Genomic DNA, 26,281 nt, shown 5'->3' on the forward strand with positions numbered 1-26,281 from the left:
TCCAAAAAAATCAAATTTACAACTTTACAAATTAGTTCACATTTTATTATTACAACCACGTAGGAGAACACGGGTAGATGTATCAACCCTTGGGAACATTGATATGTCAGATTTTTATATGTTTTCCTATAAGACGTCAATCGGAGGTTATTAAAATATACGTTTTTCAACAATTTTTACAAATTTTAATAATTTTTAATTTCCTGTATTCTTCTATAGCAAATGTCCTGTTGTTGCATTTTTTAATTTGTTAGAAATTTCATAGCCGTATGCAGATTATGCACATAGCCTTCTTCATATTGTCCATTACGTTTAGAGATATATTTGTATTTAGATTTACTCTCAATATTGAAAAAAAAAACAACAAAATGAAAATAGTAACTACTTCTCCCCATTTGCATTTCCATATTGATTATATATAACAAGTTGTCCCAAATATTTTTTTTTAAATTGATTATATCTTCCGATTTGTATGTCTTGTTTTAAATAAATTTTTGTTTGTGGTTACCACACGAAGTGTTGATACACGTCTGGCATTTGTCACAGTTTTACTTGCCATTGTCAACACCCATGTCATTGTTGAGAGAGATTTGTTTTTTTTATTTTCTGAAATATTTGTTGCATTTTATTTTCTTTGCACAACATAATCCTCTTTGTGAGTTATGAGAGAAGGAAATAATAGGAAACGAGGATATTTTAACAATTTTGGTTAAATAATTTAGTTCATATACCCGTTTAAAAAACCCCTTCCACTGTAATACATTTTTAATGGTAATATCTTTAATAAACACTGGGATGTATTTTTATATGCAGGCCATGCCAAAAAGGGTACCATTTTCAATATTTACCATGATGTATTCCATTTAATAAATATATATAATCTGTTCCATAACCTGCTAGAATCTACCAGTTCTGCATTTTCTTTTTTTTAATATCATAAAGGGAAAACCTGTTACATTCTTGAAGTTCTGGAACAAATCATTATTTGTTTCCTTTAATTACATAAATGACCTCACTTTTATTTGCGGGAACTTCTTATTCTTATGATGTTTTTCTCAACTGACCTCATCATTTGTTTCCACATTACGGCCCCGAAGATGTTTGAAAGTATAATTTTTATGTCATCCTCGTAATTGGCAGTGAAAGCATTTCGTGATTTTCTTAAATAAATCAAATAAATTCGGGTATTTTTTTTTGTTTTGTAAATACCATTTATGTCCATATTCCAGCACTTAATACAACAGAAAATTGACACGAAATGCTCTAGTGTTGTTTTCTTAATGTTGTGACTTTAGAGAAAAAAGATAACAGGAATCGGAGCCAAAATTTCCAAGCCATAACAATAAATGTTAGTCAAACAATCGTCATGGATGTGCAATTTTCGATAATCCTTATAAAAATCCAAATGTATTATAACATTATGGTTCCTCCGCCGCCTGCTACCCAGTTCCATTCAACACAGAATATTATACTTTTAAAAATTTTCAGAATTGGTAGCAATACTCATGTCGTTTACTTTGATATTGCATGTCAACAATATTAAACGCTTTTAATTTTAAGTGTCCTACCAATCCAATGTCTTTGTTGGTTATTGTTTCTTATTGCAAGTATTGAAATTGTTGCAAGGCAATAAAAAATGCCATTTCCCGACACTTATGGACATCACTTTTGCAAAGAAAACAAAAAAACAATCAAGTGGGTGGGTAGAATAGCAGTTAAATGGACTTTCATTTTAAAGAGGCAATTTTTTGCAAGACTGTTTTCGAAATTCTTACATAAAACCAATTGCATTCCTTTTGCTGCATTTTGCCTTCCACGCGAAATGAGCAACTTTTCTTTCCAATAAACACAAATAATTTTTTGGGGAAAAAAACTTTTTCGATATTTAACAATTTTATAGTTGAAGTTTCTTCTCCTTCATCGAACATTGTAATTATCGTTATTTTAAATAGGCAACGCCAAAACGTAGTTGGGGCCATAAATGTCGGAATTTATATGCCGAACACTTGTCGCTGTGCACAAAAACAAGAAAAACTTCAGTCAAAAACAAATGCAAACACACTTACACATACTTTTCATCTTCATCAACAGCAGTAGCAGCCACGCCAGGCAATATGAACCCAACAAAGTTTCACTTGAGCTCTAAGAGCTCCGCCATAATTTTAGTATTTGTTTTTTCTTTTATTTTTCAACTGTTATCATTAAACTTTAATTGGAAAAAGTTTCCTTGGGTGAGAACTCAAAAAAAAAAAAAAAAAAAAACATGGAAAAGGGACGTACTAACTGACTGACTAGGTCGTTAAAACAAATGTGCTGTGCTTTTCGCGAGTCTTTGGTAATTTGGGAGAATATTGTAGTTTTTGTTGTTGGAAAATATAAAACAAAACGGAAACAGCACAACACAAGCGGCAGAATTGGGCCAATTTCAAACAAAAAGACCAACCATGCACTAAAATTCAACAAAACCTTTAACACCACCAAAACTCGGCAATTTTCCCCCAAGACATTGACATTCAATAAATCTAAGTGGGAAAATGAGAGTTCACTTTAAGTTACAGTAAAACCCACAACTACATTGTAATTGCTTTTCATGTTCCTTTCCATGTTTTGGGGGGTAATGTTTTGCCGTTTTGTTCTTTGATATTTGTTCAAATTCCTCTAGGCAAACTTTGACCTGTCAGTCTGTCTGTCAGCTAGCCAGCAAGCGAGTCAGTTGATTTGAAACCAAACCAGCAGATAGTGTTTCGTTGATGCTACCAAACTCCGTGGCCATATTGAATTTCTCAAGTTGTTGTTTTCTTTTTTATTATGGCGGACATTTCACTCAAAAGAAACAACAACCAGCATTTCCGTTTGCAGCAGCTGTTCTGTTAAGAGAATTTTAAATATTGTTAGATATACTTGGCGTTTTTTAGTCTACTTACATAGTTACTGCTCATCAAAACTTTTTGTTAAGTATAGACTTTCTTCTGCCGTCAACTTGAAAAAAGGAAACCTGCAACATATGTAAGCTGCAACTATCAAGTGAAAGCTATCTGCTTTGCCGATGTGAGAATGATAAATGAGCTTAAGTTTGTTAAATGAACTGCAAAATAATTGCAATGTAATTTAACAGAAACAAATAATGAAAAAGCTAAGTCACATTTCTTTCATAGTTATAATTGCACAGCAAACAAAGTATTAATAAAATTATAGAGAACTTTTTTCACCTAATTCTCCCAATGCTTTTTCCATTAATTCCATCGTATTGACTTTGTTGATTTTTAGGATATGTAGATAAAAAGGGGGTTACTTAAAATTACCTCCCTTATTTACCTATACCCAAGGTATTTGCCATTTCAAAATAGATGATATCTGAACCTCGAGTTACTTTATTTTTCCCTAATACTAGTTTACAGTTTTCAGTATTTGCGGTGGATGTAAATTGCTCAGTCCAAATAAATCCTAATAAAGGTTATCCTGGCAAGAAGCTCTAATGTAAATATACTTAATTCCAAGCATAAACCTATGGATTCTCAGAAATAATACTCTGAATATGTTACGGACAAAAATCCTTAATAACATTTATTTTTTTCTATGCATAGGTAATTGCCGTTTGTATATTTTATTAATTAGTTACATTAGTTAGGTTTATGCATTATAAATTAGCTAACGTCTAGACCAAAAAAAGTGACATTTTTCTGAGACAAATACAATACGTGACGAAGTACAATTCAGTGTTTCAAGTTATTCCACCTGTTTGTCGTATTGTATTATAGATTACTTGTTTTGTTATTAATAATATACAAGAGCATTACCAAAGGTCATTATCCTTTTACAAATTAAAATTTACTGATTTCAATGAAAACATTAACTTTCAGCAGCATTTAACATTTTACTATTCTTTAATTCCTTTTTTATAACTTAAAGACCCCTACTCGTAGTCATATACACAAAGGGCCACAGATTCTAAATCTTTTTGCTATCGCCCCAAGCCCAATCCCATAATAGAAAGTATACACAAGAACTATAATGTCTTTCTCTTAGTATTTTTATTTGAGTTTGGAAGTGCATACCCACAATCTTTAGATATTTATTTGTTTGGTAAACATTTTTACAATAAAAATATTTCCAAGTCAGTGCATTCGTTACATCAACATGCCCAAAGAACGACATACGAATGTATGTGTAACTCTGGCTGGTAAAAATGGTTTTAAAAGTTTTTCCTAAAATTTGTGGCATTGCCACTTCATCCCACTCATCTTGTTCAAATCTTTTTAGACCTTGGTTAAATTTTCTTTTTCCATCCTTCTGTGCTACTCCTCTGTCTCTTACATATATCAACTTTGTCGTGTTTACTTTTCGCATCAACGTAATCTTCTTGTCTTTGGCAATGTGTACTGCATTTATTTACCTTCATTTGTTGGATAAATTTACTGACACTATTTAACTAGAGGTTGCCATAAAACAATACAATAACCTTGAGCTGGTGAAGACTAAACGGAATTTAGAATGTGTACCAAAATGTATAAGGGATGCTTATTTTAGGAAAGCTGCAAATGCTTATGTTGTGAGTGCCATTGAAATAGGAAATGCAATTCAAAGCTAAAAAGGTCAATTTGAACATGCAATTCAAAACTTAGAATCCTAGGAAAAACATTATAGCTATTTGAATTGTTATTAATAATCGGGAAGCACAAACAAAACGTTTTTAAAAGAAAAAGTAAGTTTATCTGGAAGAAGTTACATGTTACCTTTTCACACCTTCTCCCTCCCAATAACTAAATTTCACCTACCTATATGTGACCCCCTTAAAGCGAAAGTTTTACCCAATACAACATGTAAAGACACAACTTGTTTGTACTGAAATTTTATTGAAAATTAAATTTAAAAAACATTGTTATAATTCTAAATGCTTATGAAATCTCACAAGCGCTATACAAAGGAATATTACAATATTTATAGACAATAAAAAAGTGTTCTTTTTTTAAAAAAAGTTTATAAATGGTTTTTCAGTGAAAATATTTGGAAAGCAGGGCCTCGATTCTTGTTCTATGAAAATGTGAAATGAAAACTTTTATAAAGAAACGAAATGTCAAATGAAAAATTTTATAAAGAAAATATTTTTCATTTTATATTTTCATGGAACAAGAATCCAGCCCCAGTTTTATAGTTTTTGTGCAAATCAAAAGCACATCTCCACTTTCTACTCCTCTACTGACTTTTCTTGTCTTTGGCTTCCAATACTTTTAGTCGATTCATGCGCTGCAATAACGTAGGATGTGAATGATTCCATGACGAATATAGCCAGTCATGGACGGGGAAGCCCAAATTATCCAAATTCAATTTGATCAAAGCCTTTTGCAAAAGATCGGCATAACCCAATTTCTGGGCAAACTCATCAGCTTGATACTCAAAACGTCTGGAAAGAATTGTCAGGGCAAAGCTTAAAATGGCATTATATGGTGCCATGACATAGGTCAGGACAATGAAGAGACCAACCAGAATAGGACGTACACCTGGAGCAAATCCCAATGCCTCATAGAAAGGGGCATATTTGAAGCAATAGTTGAAGACGAAGAACAATAACAAGAGATTAACTTGCATAATTACAATATTCTTGGTAACATGTCCCAACTTCCAATGGCCAAGCTCATGACCAAGGACAGCAACGACTTCATCATTGGTACAGCCCTTGCCTTCGTCTTCCTTTTTAACTTCAGTGTTATCTTTCTTTCCCTTGTTCAACAGCAATGTGTCGAAAAGAACAATACGTTTGGAATTCCACAGACCATAGAAGTAAGCATTGCTATGTGACGAACGCTTCGATCCTTCAACCACATACAATTTGGTAAGTGGGAATTTCAAAGATGCAGCCAATTTCTCAATTGCAGTGCGAAGATCTCCTTCTTCCAGTGGTGTGTATTTATCGAACAAAGGTGCAATAAATATGGGGTAAATTGTCAGCAAGACCAAAGAGATAATACCAGCAAATGCCCACAAATAAATGAAGAAGTATTCCCCACCCCACTGTACAATGAAGACCACAGCAGCCGACAGCAGAACGGTGAGAATGTTGCTCAACAACAGTCCTTTGATTTGATCCCACACAAAGAAGCCCGGTGTTTGTTTGTTGAAGCCATGTTTTTCTTCCAGCACAAAGGTTCCATATACTTTGAAGGGCAGCTCCTTAACATAACCGTATAATCCAATGACAACAACAAAAACACAGCTCACAAGGATTTCATTGTTGACATCGAAATTCAATTTGTCAACAATATGCAACGATGTTTGCCAGAATAGGGAGATAATGCCGCAATACAGTTCCAACGGAATAACGATTACATCCAATAGAATACTTTTGAAAATTCCAAATTGTTCCTTGTCTAAACCATAAATGCGTGCTTTGAAAAATGTTTCTTCATTCATATGATCCTTCAGTTCGACCGGTACTTTATTGGTTGTTTTATAGACATTGACCTGAAAGATACAGTCATATGTTTTCGAAATTTAAATGACTGAAGTGATGTTAATGTTGCAAAACATAATGTAATACATACCTGTCTCAAGGAAATGTATATTTCAAAAAGATTTTCAAATATGCAAACGAATATAATTGCATACAATACTAATTCAGCTTCCGATACACCCATCGTGGCTGATTTCCTCAAAGTGGTCTGAAAATATAGACTCATTAATGATCTGGCATACACAGGCGTTTTTTATAGCATTAATCTAATACATCTGTACAAGTGCGGGAATTATCTTATTATATTATAGCAGTTAACGTATCAAAAATATTTTTGTACTGAAGTACTGAGGAAATTGTGGTATAGACTTATTTATGCATTTTAAACATAATGCAGACGAACAGCTGCTGAACAATGCTGGTGAGGAGATCTCTGAAACCACTCACACACAGCTGCCGGTAGCAGTAAGGGTTAATTGGAAGACTCGGTCTTAATAGGCGCCAAATAAAACTAATTTTGCAGGTTGGAAGTGTCATCAACAATTCAAGAGCCCTCATTAATTGATTGATTGATTAATTTTCAGACTGGCATTTGGGCATTTGTTAATATCATGCCATGATAAGGAGAACATATGCAGCTAAGTGGAGGTGTCGCATTGTGAATCCTATTGTACTTCCTAAACAAAGTACTTTTTTGTCCAGGAACGCAATTTCGAAACCAGGAACACAATATCAAAACCATTCTTTTCAATCTATTAGTTTTTTACTTACACTCTCGAAATTCCACGTAAAAGTTAATTTTTATTCTGTTTGCAATCTCTCCCCGCAACACCCCAAAAACAACAACGCACCGGTTCTTACGTATCGACTTTCGATTAATTTAAATTTGCAATCGATTTTTCAAACGTGCCTGTGGTTGATCATTGGCCACACATCAAGTTGTGTTGTGGGGTACGATAACCGATTTTCCCTTTATGGTATCGAAAAAAATTGCAAAAATAGCAGGTTCGGGAAGAGAGCATTTATTAAATCCAATGAAAAGTGCATACACGGATTACTGAAATTATGTGGTGTCAAAGATAACCGCTTTTTTCCTGTTTGGAACTTTTGCAAACTTATCGGAAAAATTCTTAATTAAACAATGATATTTTTATATTGAATGTATTTTAATATTGAACAATTTCAAGATTGACATATCTTATCATATCTTATAGTGATGTGTTGTTTGGAAGAATGTTAATTTGCATAGTAGAACTAATAAGGTAAAGTGATGCAGTCATATGTAATATAATTTTTTCAAAATTTTTCCTTAGGCAACATCTCATTGTCAAAATCTATGTTTATAAAATCGAAGAGGTGAACTGTTTTCTAGGCATTGATATTTGACAAGTTAAATTATAGAAAATGCCGAGTTGGGTATGCTTATTTGAAATGAGGTTACCTTCATTTCATTGTACAATGTTAATTTGGAAGAATTCTTAATAAATTTTTATTTTCATGTGATTTTATTTGGTTGGTTTGAAGATGTGGACCTTGCGTATCTGGATAATACGGATGTTCGAAACATTTTACTATGATGGGGAAGGTGTATTAGATACATACATAATTTGGTCTGTTCAAGAACTGCAAGAATGTAAACATTTTACTACGATAACAGATTTTTCCTTTATAATATCGAAGAAAATTCCAAAATTAGTAGATTATTGTAGATACTGGAATAGAGCAAATATCACTGAAAAAAGCCACCTGTAATACGAGACGAGTGAATTTATGTAATTGTTATCACAAAAACAAAGTCATTCGTGTGAAGTCTAGGCAATTGTTAAAAATTATTAATCTGGTTGATCATTTTTTCTTTGTTTCTTCTCTTTTGTAAAATAACGAATTTCGATTCGTTTTGTGTGCAATGTGTTCCAGTTCAAATACAAAACAAATTGAACAAATTCAAGTGATGTTTTAATATGTGGCCATACAGCTTCATTATTCTTATATACCATTCACAATAGTGTTTACACTTAACAATGTGGCAACATTAATTTAACACCAGCTGGTTGTTGACAATAGAAACAAGCGTCGTCCTCGTCCTCTATGGCGAAAATTTCGGAAATATTTTAGCATTTTTCACTGGAAAGTGTATTTAATTTGTATGTGAAGAGTGTTGGCACATAATTGTTGCTATTGGTGATAAAATCTTGCAAGACAAATGCGTCAGTCAGCATCCAAAAAGAATCAAAGTGGCACAAGCCAGGCATCGCCTGAAGAGCCCGATGACAACAATAGTAGGCAAAATTTAAGTGGTTCCAGTACAAGTTCAAATAAAAGCAGGAAAAGGTTTGTGAAAAAAGTTTTTTTTTATCAAACAGAACTACAGAATTCCTCTTAAATTTCGAGGTCTTTTTCGCTAACAATATAGGAGAATTGACTTGTAGTCTTAAGCAGCAACAAATGTGTAGGGGAATGTAATTACCCCCTTAAAGGCAACTCTATTGTGATTTATTTGCGTGTAATCTTCAATAGTTTAAAAATAACAAGATTTTTTAAATAAACTTAAATTTTATTACATATATGTATACTTTGCAGAAAACGTTGTGAAATTCTTACATTCAGTGATTTTGAATCAGAATTTGAAGACTGTGATTTGGAGGATGCAGTTGCTTTGGAAACAAGGCTACGTAAAGTGGCGCGTAAAAATGCATTGTCTCATGAAGAAATGATGAAACTCCTACACGTAAGTTTTCATTTATGTACGTGCGCAAGATTTGCTTTGATTGATTTTGTTCTTAATTTAGAAATTCGTTAAAAATGAACACATCCTTGCACTCATAACCTTGAAGGCTGAAGATGAGCTGGCTCGTGAGAAACTTAAGGCTGAAGATAGAGCCATTATTATAACAGATACTCCATCCATTCCAAAATTAACCCGTTCGAAAGCAAAGGAACTCAAGAAGCAGCCGATTATTTCATTGCCAAAAATCCTGAGTGCAGAGCAAACAGAAATAGCATCACTGATTAATGAAGAGCTGAACTCGGACGAAGAAGATGAAGAATATACATTCAAAGAAGAAGATTTCGTGGTAAGATTCTTTCTTGATATTCGCATTATTTCAGTAATTTATCTGTTGTCATTTACAGTCAGATGATGATCCAAACACAACTGCTTCCGATTTGGACTCCAATCCGCGAACTCCTCAAACTCCAGCCGTTCAAACCGAACCGGATGATTCACCTGTAAAACTTACTGAGGATGGCTGTTTCAAGGTACCGCTTAATAAAAAGGGTCCCCAAGAAGAGCTCAGAATCGCAACTCGAACGCGATCGAAATTGTGTCTGCAACAAACCACCATAGAAGATATTGAGTCTGAATTTGTTCCACCCGATGTTGACTACACTGAGCCGGCAGAACCAGATTCTCAGGTGGTCGATGAAGATTGGAATCAATTTTTAACCGATTTCTTAAAGCCACTGAGTATGTTTTCATATTGATCTTAAAAATAAGTCACACAAAGTAAATAATGTAAACTGTTTCAGATTCTAGTTTAGTAGGAGATGATGACGATCCCATTAATGACCCCGAATATGTTGCAGCTGAAAAAGAACTGGGTATGTACATTAAAGATTTGCCTGATATGTTTAAACAAATTTTTTACGTATTAACTTATGATAGAAATTGGCAACTGCCCTCCCATAAAGTGAGTTTGTGGGTCCTGTAATCCTTTTCTTTTCGTCCTACCGAAAAATTATTTTAACATAACATCCCGATTGAGTAAAACATTTTGGGGTCTTTATCAATTGGTATAATATGAAGCAAGATTACGTTGTGAGCTATGGCAACACTGTCATATCTAATGTCTTTGTTTTCTATCGGCATTCACAATATACAACTGCATAAGCCAGGAACAAGTTAATTGATAAATTGAAAAGTTAATTATACTAATTACAAAGTGCAATACTATTACATATGCTAAATATGCTGTTGTGATTTGTGAAAACCCCTAGACTCCTCCGAAGTGCTTAATGAATTGTGTGTAAAATGAGTGATACTTGTTCGTTTTCCATAAAATATGAGTGCGAGGACAGCAGTTTGTAAGTACTGGAATATACATTTATATCCAATCATTGATAAACTTTCCATATTTTAGCAGTGGCAGCAGTACGAGCAACTTCATACAGGACAAAGAGCAATTCGATGCGAATCACTCAGATTCATTGACCCAAATTAAAACCACTGACGGAAAAGAAACTTCAATCTATTTAAGTACCGGCAACAAACTATTATTTACTAGTGGAAAATATTTTTACATTGATCATACGGTAGTATATAGCAACAAATTGTAGCGAAATCGTTATCAATTCACAATTCATTTTTTTTTTTGCAGATAGCTTACACTGAATACCAGAAAGAATGCACAGGTATTGTTGGCATTTGTCACACATGTGGTGGTAAAATTAAAGGATCGCTGAAAGTCAGTTCAAATTTCATTTGCCATTTGAAAACCAAACATCCAGATATTTATCAAGACTTCATCAGGCGAAAGAATGATTATACTGCGACTTCTATTAAACTAAGCAAGAAAAATCACAACAACCGTACCACTTTATGCCCGTCAATTACTGACACACAAAATGCTGAAAAACAGCAACAGTTTCACCACAAAATTCTTCAGTTCCTGATAACCACGAATCTATCATTTGACACAGTGCAGAGACCGGCATTTTTGGAGTTGTTTTCCTATGCTGATATCGCAATAGAAATACATCCATCCAATTATTACGAAAAACTAGTCAAGGATACATGCGATTACAAACGAATGGAGTTGTTTCAAATATTTAATGCCAGCACATTATATTTTTGCTGTACCCTTGATGTATGGAATTACAACGGATTCTATTACATTGCGATATCTGCTCACTGGGTTGATGATGAATTACGGAGGCAATCTGCATTGTTAGCATGTAAAAAGTGTGTGGAAAATTTGGCATGTCTGGAGAATTTGTATCATTTGTATAGTGCAGCTATGACACAATATGGTATTGCTCCTACACAAATTGTTGCCTGCACAACGTTAAACATGCAAAACTATTTTGATGATTTTGGCGAATTGAATTTGGGAAAAGATGTATTTCAGAACACGTGCAATCCACAACTGAATGATGTTGCCGAAAAACTGACATTTTTATCAAATCCGGATGCGTTTCACGTTAATGCATTTATGTTAGATATAATAAAACTAAACAAAATATGGGGTGGCAACTTCTTTAGGAAGCTTAACAGTTGTGGAAAGTCCCTTCACAGTAGTTCAATGGAAAAGTAAGTACATCCTATTCTTCCGCGCTGGCCACAATTTAACACCAATTTTTTAAATCATTCCTATTTCAGGTGCTGCAATATTTGGCGCATATATATGTCAAAAGAACAAACAGATGTTGTAATGTCCTTCCTTGGTGAACCCTTGGTAAAGCCATGTCTCTACTCCGTGACATCTCTATATGCAGCCATAAAACAATTGTTGAACAGCAAAGAACAACTCAAAGACATCTCTAAATGCTTAAATGTTCCTTGTTTATCAAATCAAGAAATTGACTATCTACAAGAATTCTTGCTTGTGTATGAGCCAATGGCTATGGCATTTGAATTTTTAGATATGACACAAAACCACTATTACGGCTGTTTCTTACCTACACTGGTAACGATAAAATGGAAATTAATAAGACTTTATAACTCGAAAAAGCTGTGTCATTTGCAAGATGCATTGCAACAGCTAAGGGAGGACCTACAAATGGATTTTAAAGATTATTATAACTTGGATGGAAGCAAATCCGATTCAATTATGGCTGCACTCACATACCCGCCAGTTAAAACTCGTTTCCTTTCAGGACTTAAAGACAACATATATTGTCTAAGTTTTCATCCACGAAACATGTTGCTCAAATATGGCAAGGAATATCATAAAAGAGATGACAACTTTCATAATCAGTATACATCACTTGTGAATATATCATCAGCGGAATGTGAGGTTACTGAATTTTTTGATTTTGGTGATTCAACTGATTCTGGTTTGTATCATATTTTCAAAAATAAAACTTTAACTTTAAACATTTACTTTTAGCTGCCGAAAATGGAAACCTTCCACAATCATTGAAAATGGAAATTGATTCATATTTAGCAGATCCTGATGGTAGTTTAAAATCGTTACAAAAATATCCGACTGTAAGACGAATGTTCTATCGTTATAACACCTGTATACCATCACCATCGTCGGTTTCACGTATATTTCCCGTGACAGAATTGTTGCGAACCAGTTTAAGCTCTCCTTGGGAAGAGGAACAATTTGAAAATAATTTCTTCTACAGCCACTATTACGTCAACAAGAATCGCATGTAATTCCATATTATTGTAGGTATTTATGAAATAAATAACTCTAACAAAGCAACCAACCTTCTGATGAGGCATGATTTTTTTCTGAACCAGTATAATAGATGTTTTTAGCACAAATTATTGCTGATTTTAAACTTTATTTAATATTTAATAAAAAACTGACTGTAATCAAAACTCATTTCATATTATCACTTATAGTTGACGCTGAAGAGCTGAGAGATGTGAACATCTCGAAAAAAGAAATTGCGGAGTTAATGACTGAACTTTTAAGTAACTTAAATGAAGGCATACCATTTGATAGTATTGAGTTGGAGACCCCTCGTAAATTCATATTGAATTATCAAGAGGAACAACAAAATACAACACCAAACACATCGCCGGAAAAAATAAGCGAAAATGCGGAATGTGTAAGCCGACAATTACAATTTGAAGAGCAGGCATCAATTCAGGAGCCGCCACAGCAGCCACAAGAATCTATGCCGGAGTCATGTTCTATAATATCATCAAATAATGTTACACAACAAAATATGTCCTTCCATCCGGACGTTATGTCCACTCCTTCGACTACGCACAATGGGCAGAATATCGTAGAACAATCTCAAGAAAACGATGAAACCTTGGCAATGATTCCAGTGGCAACACCTAAAAAGAATGCCGACAACTCCCCTTCAAATACAGTATCCATTCCCGCCAACAACATAAGTACCCAAGTTGATGTAATTGCCGTACCTATACCTGGTCAACCAAATTGTTTTCAACTAGCAAGGGTTGTCAATTCGACAGATGAATTGATGGAGAGTGGAACAAAAGTAATTACCGGTTCGAAGTTTCTAAAGGAGAAATCGAAGGGAACTGCTGCGCGATATGATGTGCCATATGAAACAAATTACTCCGGAGAATACATCTCAATAAAGCGGCATGCCATTGCCGAGTACATAGATAAGTTTGAAAGCCTTAAACACGCGCAGGTCAATCAAATTTCAAGTACTACAACTGAATCTGAAACACCGTCAGATAAAGAATTCACAAAATATCAATATGATTTAATGCAACAACAAATGCGAATACACGTACAAATGCTAACGCAAACCTATATACAAGTGTATTGTCATCCCGAGCTGTGGAAGCTAGCATCGAAACCTAAAGAGATGCTTTTAGAGTTGCAGCAAAAGTCCCAAGATAATGCCAATTTCAAAATTTGGAATTTGGAAAAGGCAATAAATCTTATAAATAAATGGTCGCATGACTTGGATCAGGATACTGAAGAGAATAGAGCACTGATGCAGTTTCTTCACCGTGAAGTGGAATTGACGTAAGTTTTTACAGAATTTTAGATTTAATACCAACCATTTCTCAACAAGTTCTTTTTCCGTTGTCTCCTTTTAGAAATCACAATACTCGGCAGATTCCAAGATTCCATCCCCGTCTCTTGGATTGTTTTTTGGAATCTGATGTTTTCATTTACCCCGAATATCTGCCACGAATGCCGTTTACACCCAAGGTATTAACCATAGAACACTTCTCGCCGGTGGAATGCTACTTAATAGCCATGGGTCTGGAGAAACACGTAAATCTCATACGCCAAAGAAAAGAACGTATTTTTAAGAAATCTTCGGCTGAACGATTGGCATGCAAACGATTCACCAAAGATTTGTTACCAGGAAAAAATCATCGGCGTGTTTGGGACCACATTGTTCAAATGAGAAATGCTGAGTATTACAATCCCATCAAGGTAATTGGTTCAGTACACTGTTTTTGAATCGTGAGTAAATAAGGGTATCTTCCTTAGTATTACTTTGAACACCAGAGGGCACCACCTGTAGAGTATACACCTATAATTGGCTTTGAAAACAATACCGTGCCCTTGCCCAAAGATCGGTTTTCTGAATTGCCACTAGTATTTCAACAATATTTGCAAAAGGTAAGAAGCTTTAATGTCATTTCTTTTTTATATTGTAACAAAAAGTAGCATTAACACAATAGGTAGTTGTTTCTGAAATGAATGAAATATTTAGTTGTCTATTACTTTAAACTATTACTTAACCCTAATAATGGCCGACACGATCTCTGGGAATGAGACGTAACTCTGAGCCATGTTTTAAAAAGACATTTCCAGCCGTTTGTTGAGGGCTAATACCAATACCATCGTCAGTAATAATTGCACTGGTGGCAGCAGGAACTTTGAATTCCTCAGCGGCGAATTTCAGGACCGCTGTGAAGGGTGTAGCTTCGGGTACACTCAAAACTTTAAATGGCAATTTGGGATCCGAAGTTAAAGTAATCTTAAAAGTAACCTTGGACATGTTGGCTATTTGTGTCTGCTTGGCAGATTAACTATTCAATGACAGTACCTAAAATGTTAGTGACGTGGTCAGTAGAAAGTTTGTTGGTTTATAGATTATAGAAATTGTACTTACTATATATGCAGTTTTCAAAGGAACGCCACTAACTTATCTACTTAGTCGACTTTTTTCTTGCTAAAAGAAAACTGTTTTCCAATAAATGCAATACTTTTTTATTAGAAACGAACAAATGACTTGTTCAATATGTGCTTCGCCTCCAGTGTAATGTGTTTTAGCTTGACGTTACTGTGAATGAACATTTGATGTAGATGAGTTATCAATTCATCGTGCATTGTTGTGTTGTCATTCATGTACATTCCTTTTATAAATTCACAATAAACTATCGATAACTGGATTGATTGTTATTGTTTGTTTTTTTTTTGTTAATGCCAGAAAAACGCTCCTCCTGCGCCTCCGAAACCAAAAAGGAAACCCAAAAATCCAAACGTGACGGTGTCAGATAAATTCAGAAATTCATTTTTTGAATTTGTACGAGAAGCCGTAGGTGAGGACATTCTTACTGAGGAAGAGAATATTGATGAGACACCAGTTCAGACACATCCATGTGAATCGCAGACATTGTCGGAAAACAATACTCCAACTACACGAAAAAGGAATTTACCAAGCAACGACGCACCCAAAGCAAAAAGAAGAAGGCTTCCCCGTTCATTGACCATTAATGTAAACTATGTTTTTGGCAGTCCTCCAGCTACGAACCTGCCCTCAATACTTCCAAATACTTCAAGTGTTGCTGGTCTAAATAATACCACATTACTATCGTCCGCCAACAATACTAGCACAGGAAGTCTCTTGGACGCGACGTCGACAAATACAAACGTTGATCATATAAACCGAAGTTGTAATGCCAATAGCTCAACCTTGGATGTACCAGTTGTGACGTACAATTTTGATGTGACTACAAAAACACTTCAGCCGCAGTATGGTCAGATTTCAACAACATTTAGTCATCAGTCGGCTGATATAAATACTGCATCAATCGATACCGTAACGATCTCTTCCGATGATTCCATGCAAGGAATAAATCATGCAGCGGACACGACTGCATTAACTCAAGCCGCTGAAGATAACTCTCAAATACCAGCACCGGAAAATTCATCGACTGGCACAGGTCATGCTGAGCCAACACAATCTCCCACAACTACAATAGATAGAAGTCCTGAGGCAAACAACTCCACAGTTACAACATCCGGAGATCCAGCACAGTCTGCTACAAGTACAACACCAATAAACCCCACCACTGCCAAAAGTCCCCAGGGGTCCAAACGGGATACAACTTCAAATTCAGAAAGAGATAGGTGTTCGGACGCTTCACAATTAATTACATCTGTAACTACCCTTTCCAACGTAAAATCTATTAACACGACAAATAGACAACCTCAGCAGATAGACTTAGGAATAGTTTCGAAAAATTCCCAACCAAATGCAACATTCAGTGATGGCAACAAAGAAAATTTAAATACCACACTAAAAACAAAGCAGCAGTGTGGCAAATACCGGCGTAGAACTGTTATTCTATCACACATCACAAAGTTGAATAGGAGTATAACCCGAAAATCAATAGCCTATCGAGAAAAACGATCTATTAAACAACGTTGCGAAGATTTAATAACCGCCTACGGATTACATTTGGAGACGCTGCAGGTACGCCACAAACACTCACCAATTGTACAACATTTCTATCGAAGGTTTAAGGCTTTGGAATTGTACACAAACCTGCTAAAGGGCTTGAAAATGATTTGCAACAAGAGTGCCAGTAACAACAATGGAGGAAACTCCAGTCCCAGTGGCTTAAAACGTTCCCGCAATTCAAATGCCGAAGATGAGAGCAGTCCATCAACTCAAAGAATGGCTAGAAAAATTAATCGGCAGGAGGAGAACTTCAGACACATGTTACTGCCTGATACTCCAGAGGAAGCTAATCGTAAAGATGCAAGTAAGAGAATGAACAACAATTTCTCTGATTTCTCCTTAACTTAATTCATTTTTCTTTGCAGTTTATGCATTTAATTTTTATGAGAAAGTGGAGGAAGCATTCAGGGCATCCAACAGGGCAGATGATTGCAAAAAGTTTAACACTATTTTAAAAACATTTGATCCCAAAAAGGACAAAGTATCGGACTTATATTATGTAAGTATGTTCTAGGTTCTATTTGATTTACCTCTAATCGTTTTGCTTTGTGTAGAAATTGGAAAAACTGTTTTTGCCAGACCATCCAGAATTGGCACAAGTATTCCTGACATTTCTCTTGCCGTCCGAGGCGGCAGAAATTGGAAAATTTTTTGAACACTTTATGATAACTAATATGACAACATTCATCAACAAATTGAACATCTACTTCAACAAACAACCTGCCCAAATTCGCAAAATATACAATTGCCTCAATGAATTAGCTGATGATCCGGACGTGACTATGAAGAAGATTGAGTCGAAAATCATACCCCTCCTAAAGGGTAATCAATTCCTAATAGACTGGTTTATGCAACAGTTTCCCAAAAGCACTCCTCCCGAGAGGTAAGTTTATAAATTTTATTTTCGGAGACACAATTTCATTGAAAACTATTTTTAGATTATTTTCGACACCGGAGCATATATTGAATGTTAAAGAACAGCAATCGAATCGTCCAGGTGAACATGTAGAGACAATTACGGACATGGATTCAAGCGTAAATGATACTCAAAACCAGGCGCCCACTTGTCAGTTAAGGGTATGTATGTCAAAATAAATAAACAATATTTTCTATTGACAATTTGTAACTCATATTTTGCAGTACATTAATGGACGTATTTTTTATGGATCTAAGATGTTACTGCCCGCCAAATTGTCCTTTATGGCTGTGTCATACAAAGACAATCGAACGTCTACACCACCTGCACAACCCTCTCAGACTCAGATTACTGGGTGTGTCCACGCTATTAAGGACCACGGCGAAAAACGTTTGCAATCTACATCGGAGCTGGCAAACGTTGCAGCCAACACTGAGTCTACCGATGAACAGGACAAATCTGAAGAGGAAGATGTATCGAAGGTTCTTGTAATCGATACTACAGCCGAAGAAGATGATAGTTGTTCATCGTTTGAACCTTGTGATGAGAATACTCTGAAAGCACATGCTTTGCGACTGAATCCGTCATATTATGGCTCCACTTGTTATTCGGCAAGTGCAACGAGTACACCCAATTTAAATAGTAATTTCCAAGGTCATCATCCCAACGCTAAAAAGGTATCATTGAATTTCAATGAGGAAGCTTCCACTGCGGGCAATACACCAGCCACCGGAAAAACATCGCCTCGCAAAAATCAAGGACATCAATCATTAAATTCACCTTCGTCCACTGCAACCTCTTGTCAGTCACATGCAAATGTCCGTGAAAAACGAAAATCTCCGAGTAAGAAAACAAAATCTCCGCTGATACAAGGCACCGGCAGAGCAGTTCGGTCGTTCGGCAACCAACCCATGGTTGTCATACATGAAAATAATTCAGCCATACAGTGTGCAAAACGTTTAAAATCCATGGTTGAAACGCCATCGGATGAGCAAAACTTGAATGAAGACACCGTTGTTGATACCAAGGAACACATAAATATTGTGGCCAGAACCAAAACTAGTATGAAAAGTTCGTCTTCGGTGGCGAACAGCGGTGCTGTAACTTCCACCACCACTACGCCTTCCTCAACGTTCATCCCAAATGCCAATACCAATGTCAAACAAGAACATTCGGACGATTTAGAATTTCTACCAGAACACGCCTCAATCACACGAAGTCCTTTCCCAACACTTAAAATGGACACCGATTCCAATGAAGAAGATGCAGCTCCAGCCAGAAATGCCTCAGCATCCAACATTTGTAGCGATGAAGACTGTAAAATTGATATTGTTGCGAATTTGGTTACGGAACCCACTGAAGACACAAACGAAATTCCCCGTCCAGTGCCACTACCATTAAATGCAGCTTGGACTAGAGATGAGGATAAAGTAATTTTAATTGAAATGAAGTTGGGCTCAACAAATCGGGAAGAACTATACCGACGTATTGCAACAAAGCTGCCAAGACGGACTTTATTCGAAATAACGGCCAGACATCAATTCCTTGTGGATTTTCTGGCAAAGCTACAAGGCAAATAGATTTTATGTTATATGTTTTATTTAAGTTAGCTTTAGTTTACTACAGCTGTATATAGTTATTGTTAAAATGTTTTTAATTTTAATAAATTACAAGACATTGAAGTGTTTTTCCCCAAAAAGGAAAGTGTTCTCAGAGAGGCAAAGAAGGGAATGATAGACTTTATCTTATCTGATGAGAATCGGTCAATAATGGAAGTCATTGTATATTTTATTGAATGTATTTTTTTTTTAATTTTCCTTACACTCTAAAAACTTTGGTTCTTATTTCAAATATGAGTATTACTTATACATTTTTATTGGAATTGGCATTTAATTTTACGGATGAAATGCTCATTATTTCATCATCTCCCACCTCATTGATTTCATCGTCTTCATCCTCAGCATCGTCGTTGACAATGTCATCTAAATTTGGGGTCTTAATACGATTTCGTATAATTATATCACGTTCGGCTGGTGTTTGCAAATGCAATGGGTTGGTAACAATTTCACAACCATCCATATCACGTCCTTGCAGACCAAGTGTCAGATTGACTTTGGATTGATGGCCACTAGTTATTTCGCCGGTACCGGATGATAACTGTCCTCCACTTACTGTACGTGCAGCGTTGGCCGGTGGTGGCTTCAAGCGCGATGGGTCAAGCAGAGAAGGCATTTTTGTAGATTTTTGGGTGTACGGGCAGGAGAACTTTTCCGTGAGTTATTAAATGATTTTAATTGTTTCGCCCTATAGAAATGATAAATAGTCTTAATGAGTCCTTGTGGGAAATTTGAAGATACTTACGCTTCTATTAGTTCAGCAAAAGCCGGTAATATGCTTCATACTCTTCACTGCCGAATTCATTGGGATCGTGGCGGGCATGTTCATACATATCACAAAATTGGTGTATCATTCTTTGTCCGGTGCCATTGAGACATGAAGACAGAGTCGTAAGTAAGAAAGCCCTTAAGTTTTCGTGGGCATGACGAACGGCACCATCACTTTTGGCGATTTCTCGTTCTGTTTGGAAAAAAGAGAATTATGAATAAAGAACGATAAACAAACTAGACAGTTTACCTAATATTTTGATATCATCTACCGCCTGCATGCGATAGTAATATGGTGGCAAAGGTTTATCCTTCTGCAGTATGTACTTATCGTCATTCCACAGTAACTTCGGTTCGACTTGTATCTTCTGTATGCAATCCAAACGTCGTTCAATTTCCTTCTGAGGGCCTAAAACACACAAATCTCACTTTAGCTGGATACCAAATCAAGAATTTGAACGTTTGCATTACCTTTTTAGCATCGTTACCAACTGGGACATGAGGACCACGACGGCTTCTCAGTGTAAAACGCATTATTTGTCTTTTGGCGAAGATGAACAACATTACAAATGTCAGAACACCACCGCCTATGATAATAATTATCATAACACCCGATAATTGCTCCATGTTTGGTTTTGTAAATTGATACTTTTTCTGAATTAAACTGGATTGCAGAAGTTTTTTATGCTAAGACCGTGTAGTGGTCTCAATCTGTTCAACCTCTTTTAGCTCTTCCAAAAAGAATTGATATGCTTACTTTGTTTGACAATTATTTAAAAGTATTTTCCATTTTCACAAGAGAAAAACAAATATCTTGTTTGACTTTTTGGAAAACCTTTCCCTTTTTCCATGGCCCAACAACATCTGATAAAAAGGAAGTAATTGTGAATGAATGTTCAGTGCAAACAAAAAGTAAACAAAGAGGGTAGAGTAAATTGATAACACAACCAACAGCCTGAAACACCAACAGCTTAAGGCCTATTTAAACTACACTTCATTTTAAAAAGTGGTCCATCTTTTTAAAAGGGTAATGCTTAAAATATTGCGAATAAATTACTGAACGCTTTTTAATTGTCTTTGATCGAAGAAAAAATAATCAGACAGATCTAATGTCAACTAATCAGTTGTGAATGATTTTCCTTGCCAACTCACCATTGTGAATTAACGAGGATTGATTGTAGAGCTCTAGCACGTCATCCTTAGTAAATGTTTTGATTTCTTCCTGCCAGGCCGAAAAGTTGCCAGAAATAAGAGAATAATGAAACTTAGTACGAACATTAATCAATTATGGAATAAACGACGAACCAATATCGATGAAAACTGGTATACCTATTTGTTTTTTGCGGTCCTGCGTTTCGTCCTGGTTTTCATACAGACGGGCTATGTCCACCCAGATGAGTTTTTCCAGTCAATTGAGGTCATGAATGGTAAAATGGGAATTGTTATTTATAAAATGTATAAATTAATGGCATAATATTTGCAGGTGATCACTTTCGCATTGAACATGTCCGGACATGGGAATTTAACAATACAATGCCGGTGCGTAGCATTACTTTACCCTTTCTGCTGCTGAGAGTTCCATGGAGTTTCCTTGAGTTTGCAGCCCTTTATTTGAGGGAGTACTTAGCATAGAAATACTGTGCAGCTATACTATTTGGTTTTTCCACGTTTGATATACTGCGCCATATCATTTGTCAATGATTGGGCTCTGTATCGGGTGTGCATGCTGTATAGTCTTCGTTTTGAAATACGTCTACTGGCATTGGGCAGTAGCTGGGTAATGCTGGTATTTGGCACCCACACCTTCTCCAACACCATAGAATGGCATTGTGTTCTGTGCTGTTATATCTGGTGGCCGAATGTATGATCACCACCAACACCATTGTGTACAAGAAGGAAATACTCGACGAGAAATATGACAAGGCAGCCTCAATTGGAGAACGTGTAAAGATATGGAAACTGAAGAATGCTTTGCCAACCCACAATTTCAATAAGATCTTTGCCATGTCAAGTTTATGTGTTATCGGGGTGTTTAATCGCCCACATTTTATTGTTTGGAGCACCCATGGTTTTCTATTGGCTTCTACGTGGAATGGGTACCAAAAGTGTAACCTTTACCGACTTCCATTTACGTATGCTGTTGTTTTGTGTAAGTGCCATACCAGCCATGCTGTTCTTTGTTCTTTGCGATTCACTGTACTATAAATATTTGACATCTGGAGAAATTATGACCAAGACCATAAGCATAGATAATTTTGTATTTACACCCTGGAACTTTGTCAAGTATAATTTAGATCCCAAGAAGACATCAGAGCATGGCTTGCATCCAAAGTATATACATTGCTGGTAAATGTTCCCTTGCTTTATGGCATTTGGGAGTAATTGCCATGGTTTCCTTTGCCCAATAATGATACGATTCTTCAAAGCAGAATACCAGGGTTTGCCAAGGGCACAAAGTATTGTAGGTCTAATGTCGGCATCGATTTTTGTACCATTATTCTTTTTGTCGTTGATCAATCATCAGGAGCCTAGATTTCTCATACCCCTAACATTTCCCATAATTTTGTTGCATGGACCCAAACTTGTGACTGGCTTCTGCGCCCACTATCCGTTTCGTGTGGAAAATCCATGGCTGAGATTAGCTATGACAAATTCCTGTGTACGAAATCCTCTGCCATGTATGTCATGAAAATATGGTACTTTGCCAACATTGCTTTAACAGTTTTCTTTGGTTTTATGCACCAGGCGGGCGTCTTTCCCATGGCCCCAACACTTTGAACAACAAATGAAACTTAAGGCCCCCGATCAGCATATACATTTAATACCTCCCATACGTATATGTTTCCAATGTCCCTTGTAAACATTCCCAGTACACAAATGGTGCACTACAATACCCAAACTGGTCAAAGATATAAAAAGCGTAAAGATTTCTACCTCTATGAATACGGTGGCCTGGACATGCCCCAACTAATGTCTCGCATACGGCTCATCATGTCTCATTGTGAGCTGAAAAAAGAAACCAGAAGCTAAGATATCGTTTATTCTTGGCCATTCCATCGTCACTAAGTGATGATCTCAATTTGGCTTTGGTCCAAAGCAATGCCACTTATATGAACTATGAATTGAGACATGTTTTCTATCCGCATGTATCGACAGAAGCTTTACCACAATTTCTGGGAAGACATCCTGGTATTGTTGATCCACCCCATTGGTCGGATGACGACTTGAAAGGTACCTGTCTATTGGAACAGGAACCCGAGTTAAGTTTTAGCTATGCCAGCAAACAATTATCGTCGTTCATCCATCAATTCGGCTTGGCTTTGTACGAATTTGAATTAAAACGACAATATGCCGAAAAACAAAAAGACCCTGACCAAGACAAAATGTTATACATAACAAGAACGATTGCTATTATAGATTGTTATTTATTACAGCTAGTCCTTAAATGAACCAAAGATATTCTGTTTTGAATAGTAATACTCGAAATGAATGTTTAGTTTAAATCACTTTCTACATTCCTGCAAATGAACAAATCAACTCTATACTTAAAATTCTTATAATTTTTACATTTGTGTATATATATTTTAAGAAAGAATAAATGCTTTTATAATGATGGAATCGATAAGAAATAAAATCGCATTTTAAAGCAATTGATTTTTATTCTCAATACATTTAGGAAATGATTTCAATAAAATGGGCGTTCTTCCCTGAATGGAAAAATTTGGGTGAGCACAAGGGAGTCTCACATACCACTGATCCATATCTCTCAAGACCTTACCTTTTGAACCATTAACCAAATGAAGATATTTTTATATATTTGAAAGATTTTTTTTAGTTTATTCACGCTTAAAGTAGTTGTTCTTTTTTCATAGTTTGATTACCTTGTTGTTTTATCTTTAGGCTTTAAATACAAGTAAATTTTATAGGTTTTGTTGTAATTTTAAAGTAGTTTAGGCATTTGTTTTGAGATTGAAATGAGCATAAATGTTCTATTGTGGCTGATTTAGTTTAGTTTTCATTTATATAAGGATAACATTTTACTAGGAATTGTGTGGGTTAGGTCTATTATTTTGTTTTTCCACAACTTAATTCTATACATATTTAAAGTTTAAAATTTGGAGTTATTTTTATTTAAATTTTTGTAACGTATATTATTTTGTTAAACTGATTTGATTTTTCAATGCTAATAAAACGCTATTTAATTTAATTAAAATTATTAAATGAAAAATATAGTTATTTACTAAATGTTATTTCTTCTTCTAACCGTTACTATAATAAAAAAGTGTTAACGATTTTGTGTTTCTGCTTTCTAGTAATTATAATAATAATAATAATAATTTTAGAGCAAAATGTTAATGAAAAAACGTTTGTACCCTTTTCTCTAAAATTTAAAATATATTTGTTTTTGTTTATTTTTTTATTTAATTATATATGATGTGTATATATTTCTATGTAAAGTTAAAGAGTTCATAAAGTCCTATCAATATGTTAAGGTTTAAAGACTTGTTAGTTTTATTATTAGTTATTTTTAAACATACCTTTTTTATTTAGAGAAATATTTAGTTGACTAAATATTTAAATGCTCTTAAATTATATATTGTTTAGGTACTAATGCGCCGAGTTTAATATGCTTGTTTATTCATATTTATTAAATATTAATAGTTTATATTAAGTAATATAGCTTTGCTACGTAGTATGAAGAAATATTTATTTTTTTATATTTGTATAGCGATTTCTTATTCTGTTTTCATAAAGTAATCATAAAATATATTATTTGGTTTGTTTTAAGTAGCACTAATGAGAGAACATGTATTTTTGGTTATTAGCTAGAAACTGGCAATATCATTTTAAACAACACTGACAGTTTAAAACAAATTTTCAATCTGAAAAATATTCAAGATAAAATTTGTTGAAAATGTCATTGTCTATTGACAACCATTTGCTGCCAACCAACTGAGCTGGATGTTTTGCTTTGATATACAATCGTAGATAAAACATCGTTCTTAGCGCTCACGTTTTTCTATTTTATGGCTTTTGGGAAATTCATTTTCATTAAAATTCTATGCGATTCAAACATGTTTTCTTATATATAATTTATTAATAATATATTATTTGATACTTAAGAATAATTATGCTAGAAAAGATTTAAATTTGTCTAACCTCTTAAGGTTTGCTGCAAGGAGATTTCCAGTGCTACATTAAATCGAGCAGTAGAAAAGTATTTGAGAATATATAATGTTGTAATTTTTATGAAACAAAACGATACTGGTTACAGCTGCCCTCTTTTAAATTTTCTTTAATCGCATTTACCTCAAGAATAAAACAAAATATGTTTTCAGTTATTACTTTTGCCATCGTATTATTCTGTAAACATTTCTTCGCATTTAATTCTCATCTTCCGTGTCCATAAATGTAGATGAAGTATTCTTTTCTCGGTATAGTAGAAGTATATGAAATATATCATAAGGATTTTGTAGCACCGTGGTTTTGTTAAAGGGATATCAAAACATCATAGCATGTATTCTATCATTCAGATTGTCTTAAATTGTAATTAGGATATTTGTTCAAGCTATCGTTCGATAAAAATGTAAATTCCAAGTTCAATTTACCATGGCAAAGCAATTTCTCATGGCAAATCGTTTAGAAACCACAGAAATGTAAAAGAAGAGTTGTATTTTGTTTTACAATTATTAGATGCATATTATTATTATTAATATTAATTTGTTCTTATTTAAATATTTCTATGTTATTTTGGTACTTGAAGACTCCTAGCATTTCTTTGCTGCTATTGTTATGACATTTAAAAAAGGGGAAAAAAAACTAATTCAATACATTTATACTATTAATTTTTAAATTTCGTAATTTCATTTTTTTTGTTGGGGGTTGTACGATACCCCCCACTTTTACAGCTCGAATAATGCAGGGGCAAACATTATTAGCGAGCTTTGATTTTTACAATTTTTAATTTGTGATATTTTTTGTTTTCAAAATAAAAAAATATGTGTATTTGATTGTAATTCCAAAAAGTTTTTTTAGAAAAGTAAATAAGATTGGAGTTTTAGAAGACGTTTTAGAGAATCAAAATAGTTGTTAAAGCATATGTTATTGTGTGGAGAGTTAAAATATTGGAAGATCCTTTGAAAAATGCAATATTTTTGTAACATT

At 34.7% G+C, this 26,281-nt stretch overlaps 4 protein-coding genes and 2 pseudogenes across 5 annotated transcripts; 3 read left to right on the forward strand and 3 right to left on the reverse strand.

The window, feature by feature from the left end:
• Window positions 1-4,833: 4,833 nt before the first annotated feature.
• Window positions 4,834-7,354, reverse strand: LOC101895765 (CAAX prenyl protease 1 homolog). 2 transcript variants are annotated; one of them, XM_059123650.1, is made up of 3 exons: window positions 7,220-7,354; window positions 6,540-6,656; window positions 4,834-6,459 (listed from the first exon to the last, which is right to left on the reverse strand). In XM_059123650.1, the coding sequence occupies exons 2-3, from the start codon at window positions 6,630-6,632 to the stop codon at window positions 5,194-5,196; spliced, it is 1,359 nt and encodes a 452-aa protein (XP_058979633.1). In that variant the 5' UTR covers window positions 6,633-6,656; window positions 7,220-7,354; the 3' UTR covers window positions 4,834-5,193. The 2 variants fall into 2 exon arrangements, with proteins under 2 accessions (XP_058979633.1, XP_058979632.1); XM_059123649.1 differs by lacking the exon at window positions 7,220-7,354 and adding an exon at window positions 6,896-7,099.
• Window positions 7,355-8,478: 1,124 nt separating this feature from the next.
• Window positions 8,479-19,436, forward strand: LOC131802869 (uncharacterized). Its single transcript, XM_059123593.1, has 13 exons — window positions 8,479-8,779; window positions 9,029-9,176; window positions 9,238-9,522; window positions 9,581-9,914; window positions 9,977-10,048; window positions 13,023-14,136; window positions 14,211-14,556; window positions 14,614-14,745; window positions 15,560-17,120; window positions 17,182-17,315; window positions 17,371-17,699; window positions 17,755-17,893; window positions 17,957-19,436. Exons 1-13 carry the CDS (start codon window positions 8,652-8,654, stop codon window positions 19,310-19,312), a joined length of 6,078 nt encoding a protein of 2,025 aa, XP_058979576.1. The 5' UTR covers window positions 8,479-8,651; the 3' UTR covers window positions 19,313-19,436.
• On the forward strand, window positions 10,195-12,879 carry LOC101895124 (uncharacterized). Its single transcript, XM_005177933.4, has 5 exons — window positions 10,195-10,531; window positions 10,588-10,759; window positions 10,825-11,756; window positions 11,826-12,502; window positions 12,556-12,879. The coding sequence occupies exons 1-5, from the start codon at window positions 10,479-10,481 to the stop codon at window positions 12,828-12,830; spliced, it is 2,109 nt and encodes a 702-aa protein (XP_005177990.1). The 5' UTR covers window positions 10,195-10,478; the 3' UTR covers window positions 12,831-12,879.
• On the reverse strand, window positions 14,765-15,429 carry LOC101895412 (ubiquitin-fold modifier 1). The gene is made up of 2 exons (XM_005177935.4): window positions 15,242-15,429; window positions 14,765-15,175 (listed from the first exon to the last, which is right to left on the reverse strand). The coding sequence occupies exon 2, from the start codon at window positions 15,125-15,127 to the stop codon at window positions 14,870-14,872; it is 258 nt and encodes an 85-aa protein (XP_005177992.1). The 5' UTR covers window positions 15,128-15,175; window positions 15,242-15,429; the 3' UTR covers window positions 14,765-14,869.
• Window positions 19,437-19,519: 83 nt separating the features above from the next.
• Window positions 19,520-20,743, reverse strand: LOC131802836 (protein C1orf43 homolog; annotated as a pseudogene).
• Window positions 20,744-21,308: 565 nt separating this feature from the next.
• LOC131802870 (GPI mannosyltransferase 4-like) lies at window positions 21,309-23,690 on the forward strand (annotated as a pseudogene).
• The last annotated feature ends 2,591 nt before the right edge of the window (window positions 23,691-26,281 follow it).

The sequence above is a fragment of the Musca domestica genome, unplaced genomic scaffold (assembly GCF_030504385.1).
Source record: "Musca domestica strain aabys unplaced genomic scaffold, Musca_domestica.polishedcontigs.V.1.1 25, whole genome shotgun sequence".
In the NCBI taxonomy this organism is placed as follows: Eukaryota; Metazoa; Arthropoda; class Insecta; order Diptera; family Muscidae; genus Musca; species Musca domestica.

What these genes read in the sequence shown, in the direction of transcription:
- LOC131802869 (XM_059123593.1), top strand. Translation starts at nt 8,652, where the DNA reads ATGCGTCAGTCAGCATCCAAAAAGAATCAAAGTGGCACAAGCCAGGCA. An exon ending in CGATTTCTTAAAGCCACTGA is followed by an intron (nt 9,915 to 9,976) that starts GTATGTTTTCAT and finishes AAACTGTTTCAG; the next exon opens with ATTCTAGTTTAGTAGGAGAT. An exon ending in TGCAGCTGAAAAAGAACTGG is followed by an intron (nt 10,049 to 13,022) that starts GTATGTACATTA and finishes TATCACTTATAG; the next exon opens with TTGACGCTGAAGAGCTGAGA.
- LOC101895412 (XM_005177935.4), bottom strand. Translation starts at nt 15,127, where the DNA reads ATGTCCAAGGTTACTTTTAAGATTACTTTAACTTCGGATCCCAAATTG.
- LOC101895124 (XM_005177933.4), top strand. Translation starts at nt 10,479, where the DNA reads ATGAGTGATACTTGTTCGTTTTCCATAAAATATGAGTGCGAGGACAGC. An exon ending in ATTTTTACATTGATCATACG is followed by an intron (nt 10,760 to 10,824) that starts GTAGTATATAGC and finishes TTTTTTTTGCAG; the next exon opens with ATAGCTTACACTGAATACCA. An exon ending in TGGTGATTCAACTGATTCTG is followed by an intron (nt 12,503 to 12,555) that starts GTTTGTATCATA and finishes ATTTACTTTTAG; the next exon opens with CTGCCGAAAATGGAAACCTT.
- LOC101895765 (XM_059123649.1), bottom strand. Translation starts at nt 7,006, where the DNA reads ATGAGGGCTCTTGAATTGTTGATGACACTTCCAACCTGCAAAATTAGT. An exon ending in ACTGCTACCGGCAGCTGTGT is followed by an intron (nt 6,657 to 6,895) that starts GTGAGTGGTTTC and finishes CTATATTTTCAG; the next exon opens with ACCACTTTGAGGAAATCAGC. An exon ending in TATACATTTCCTTGAGACAG is followed by an intron (nt 6,460 to 6,539) that starts GTATGTATTACA and finishes TGTATCTTTCAG; the next exon opens with GTCAATGTCTATAAAACAAC.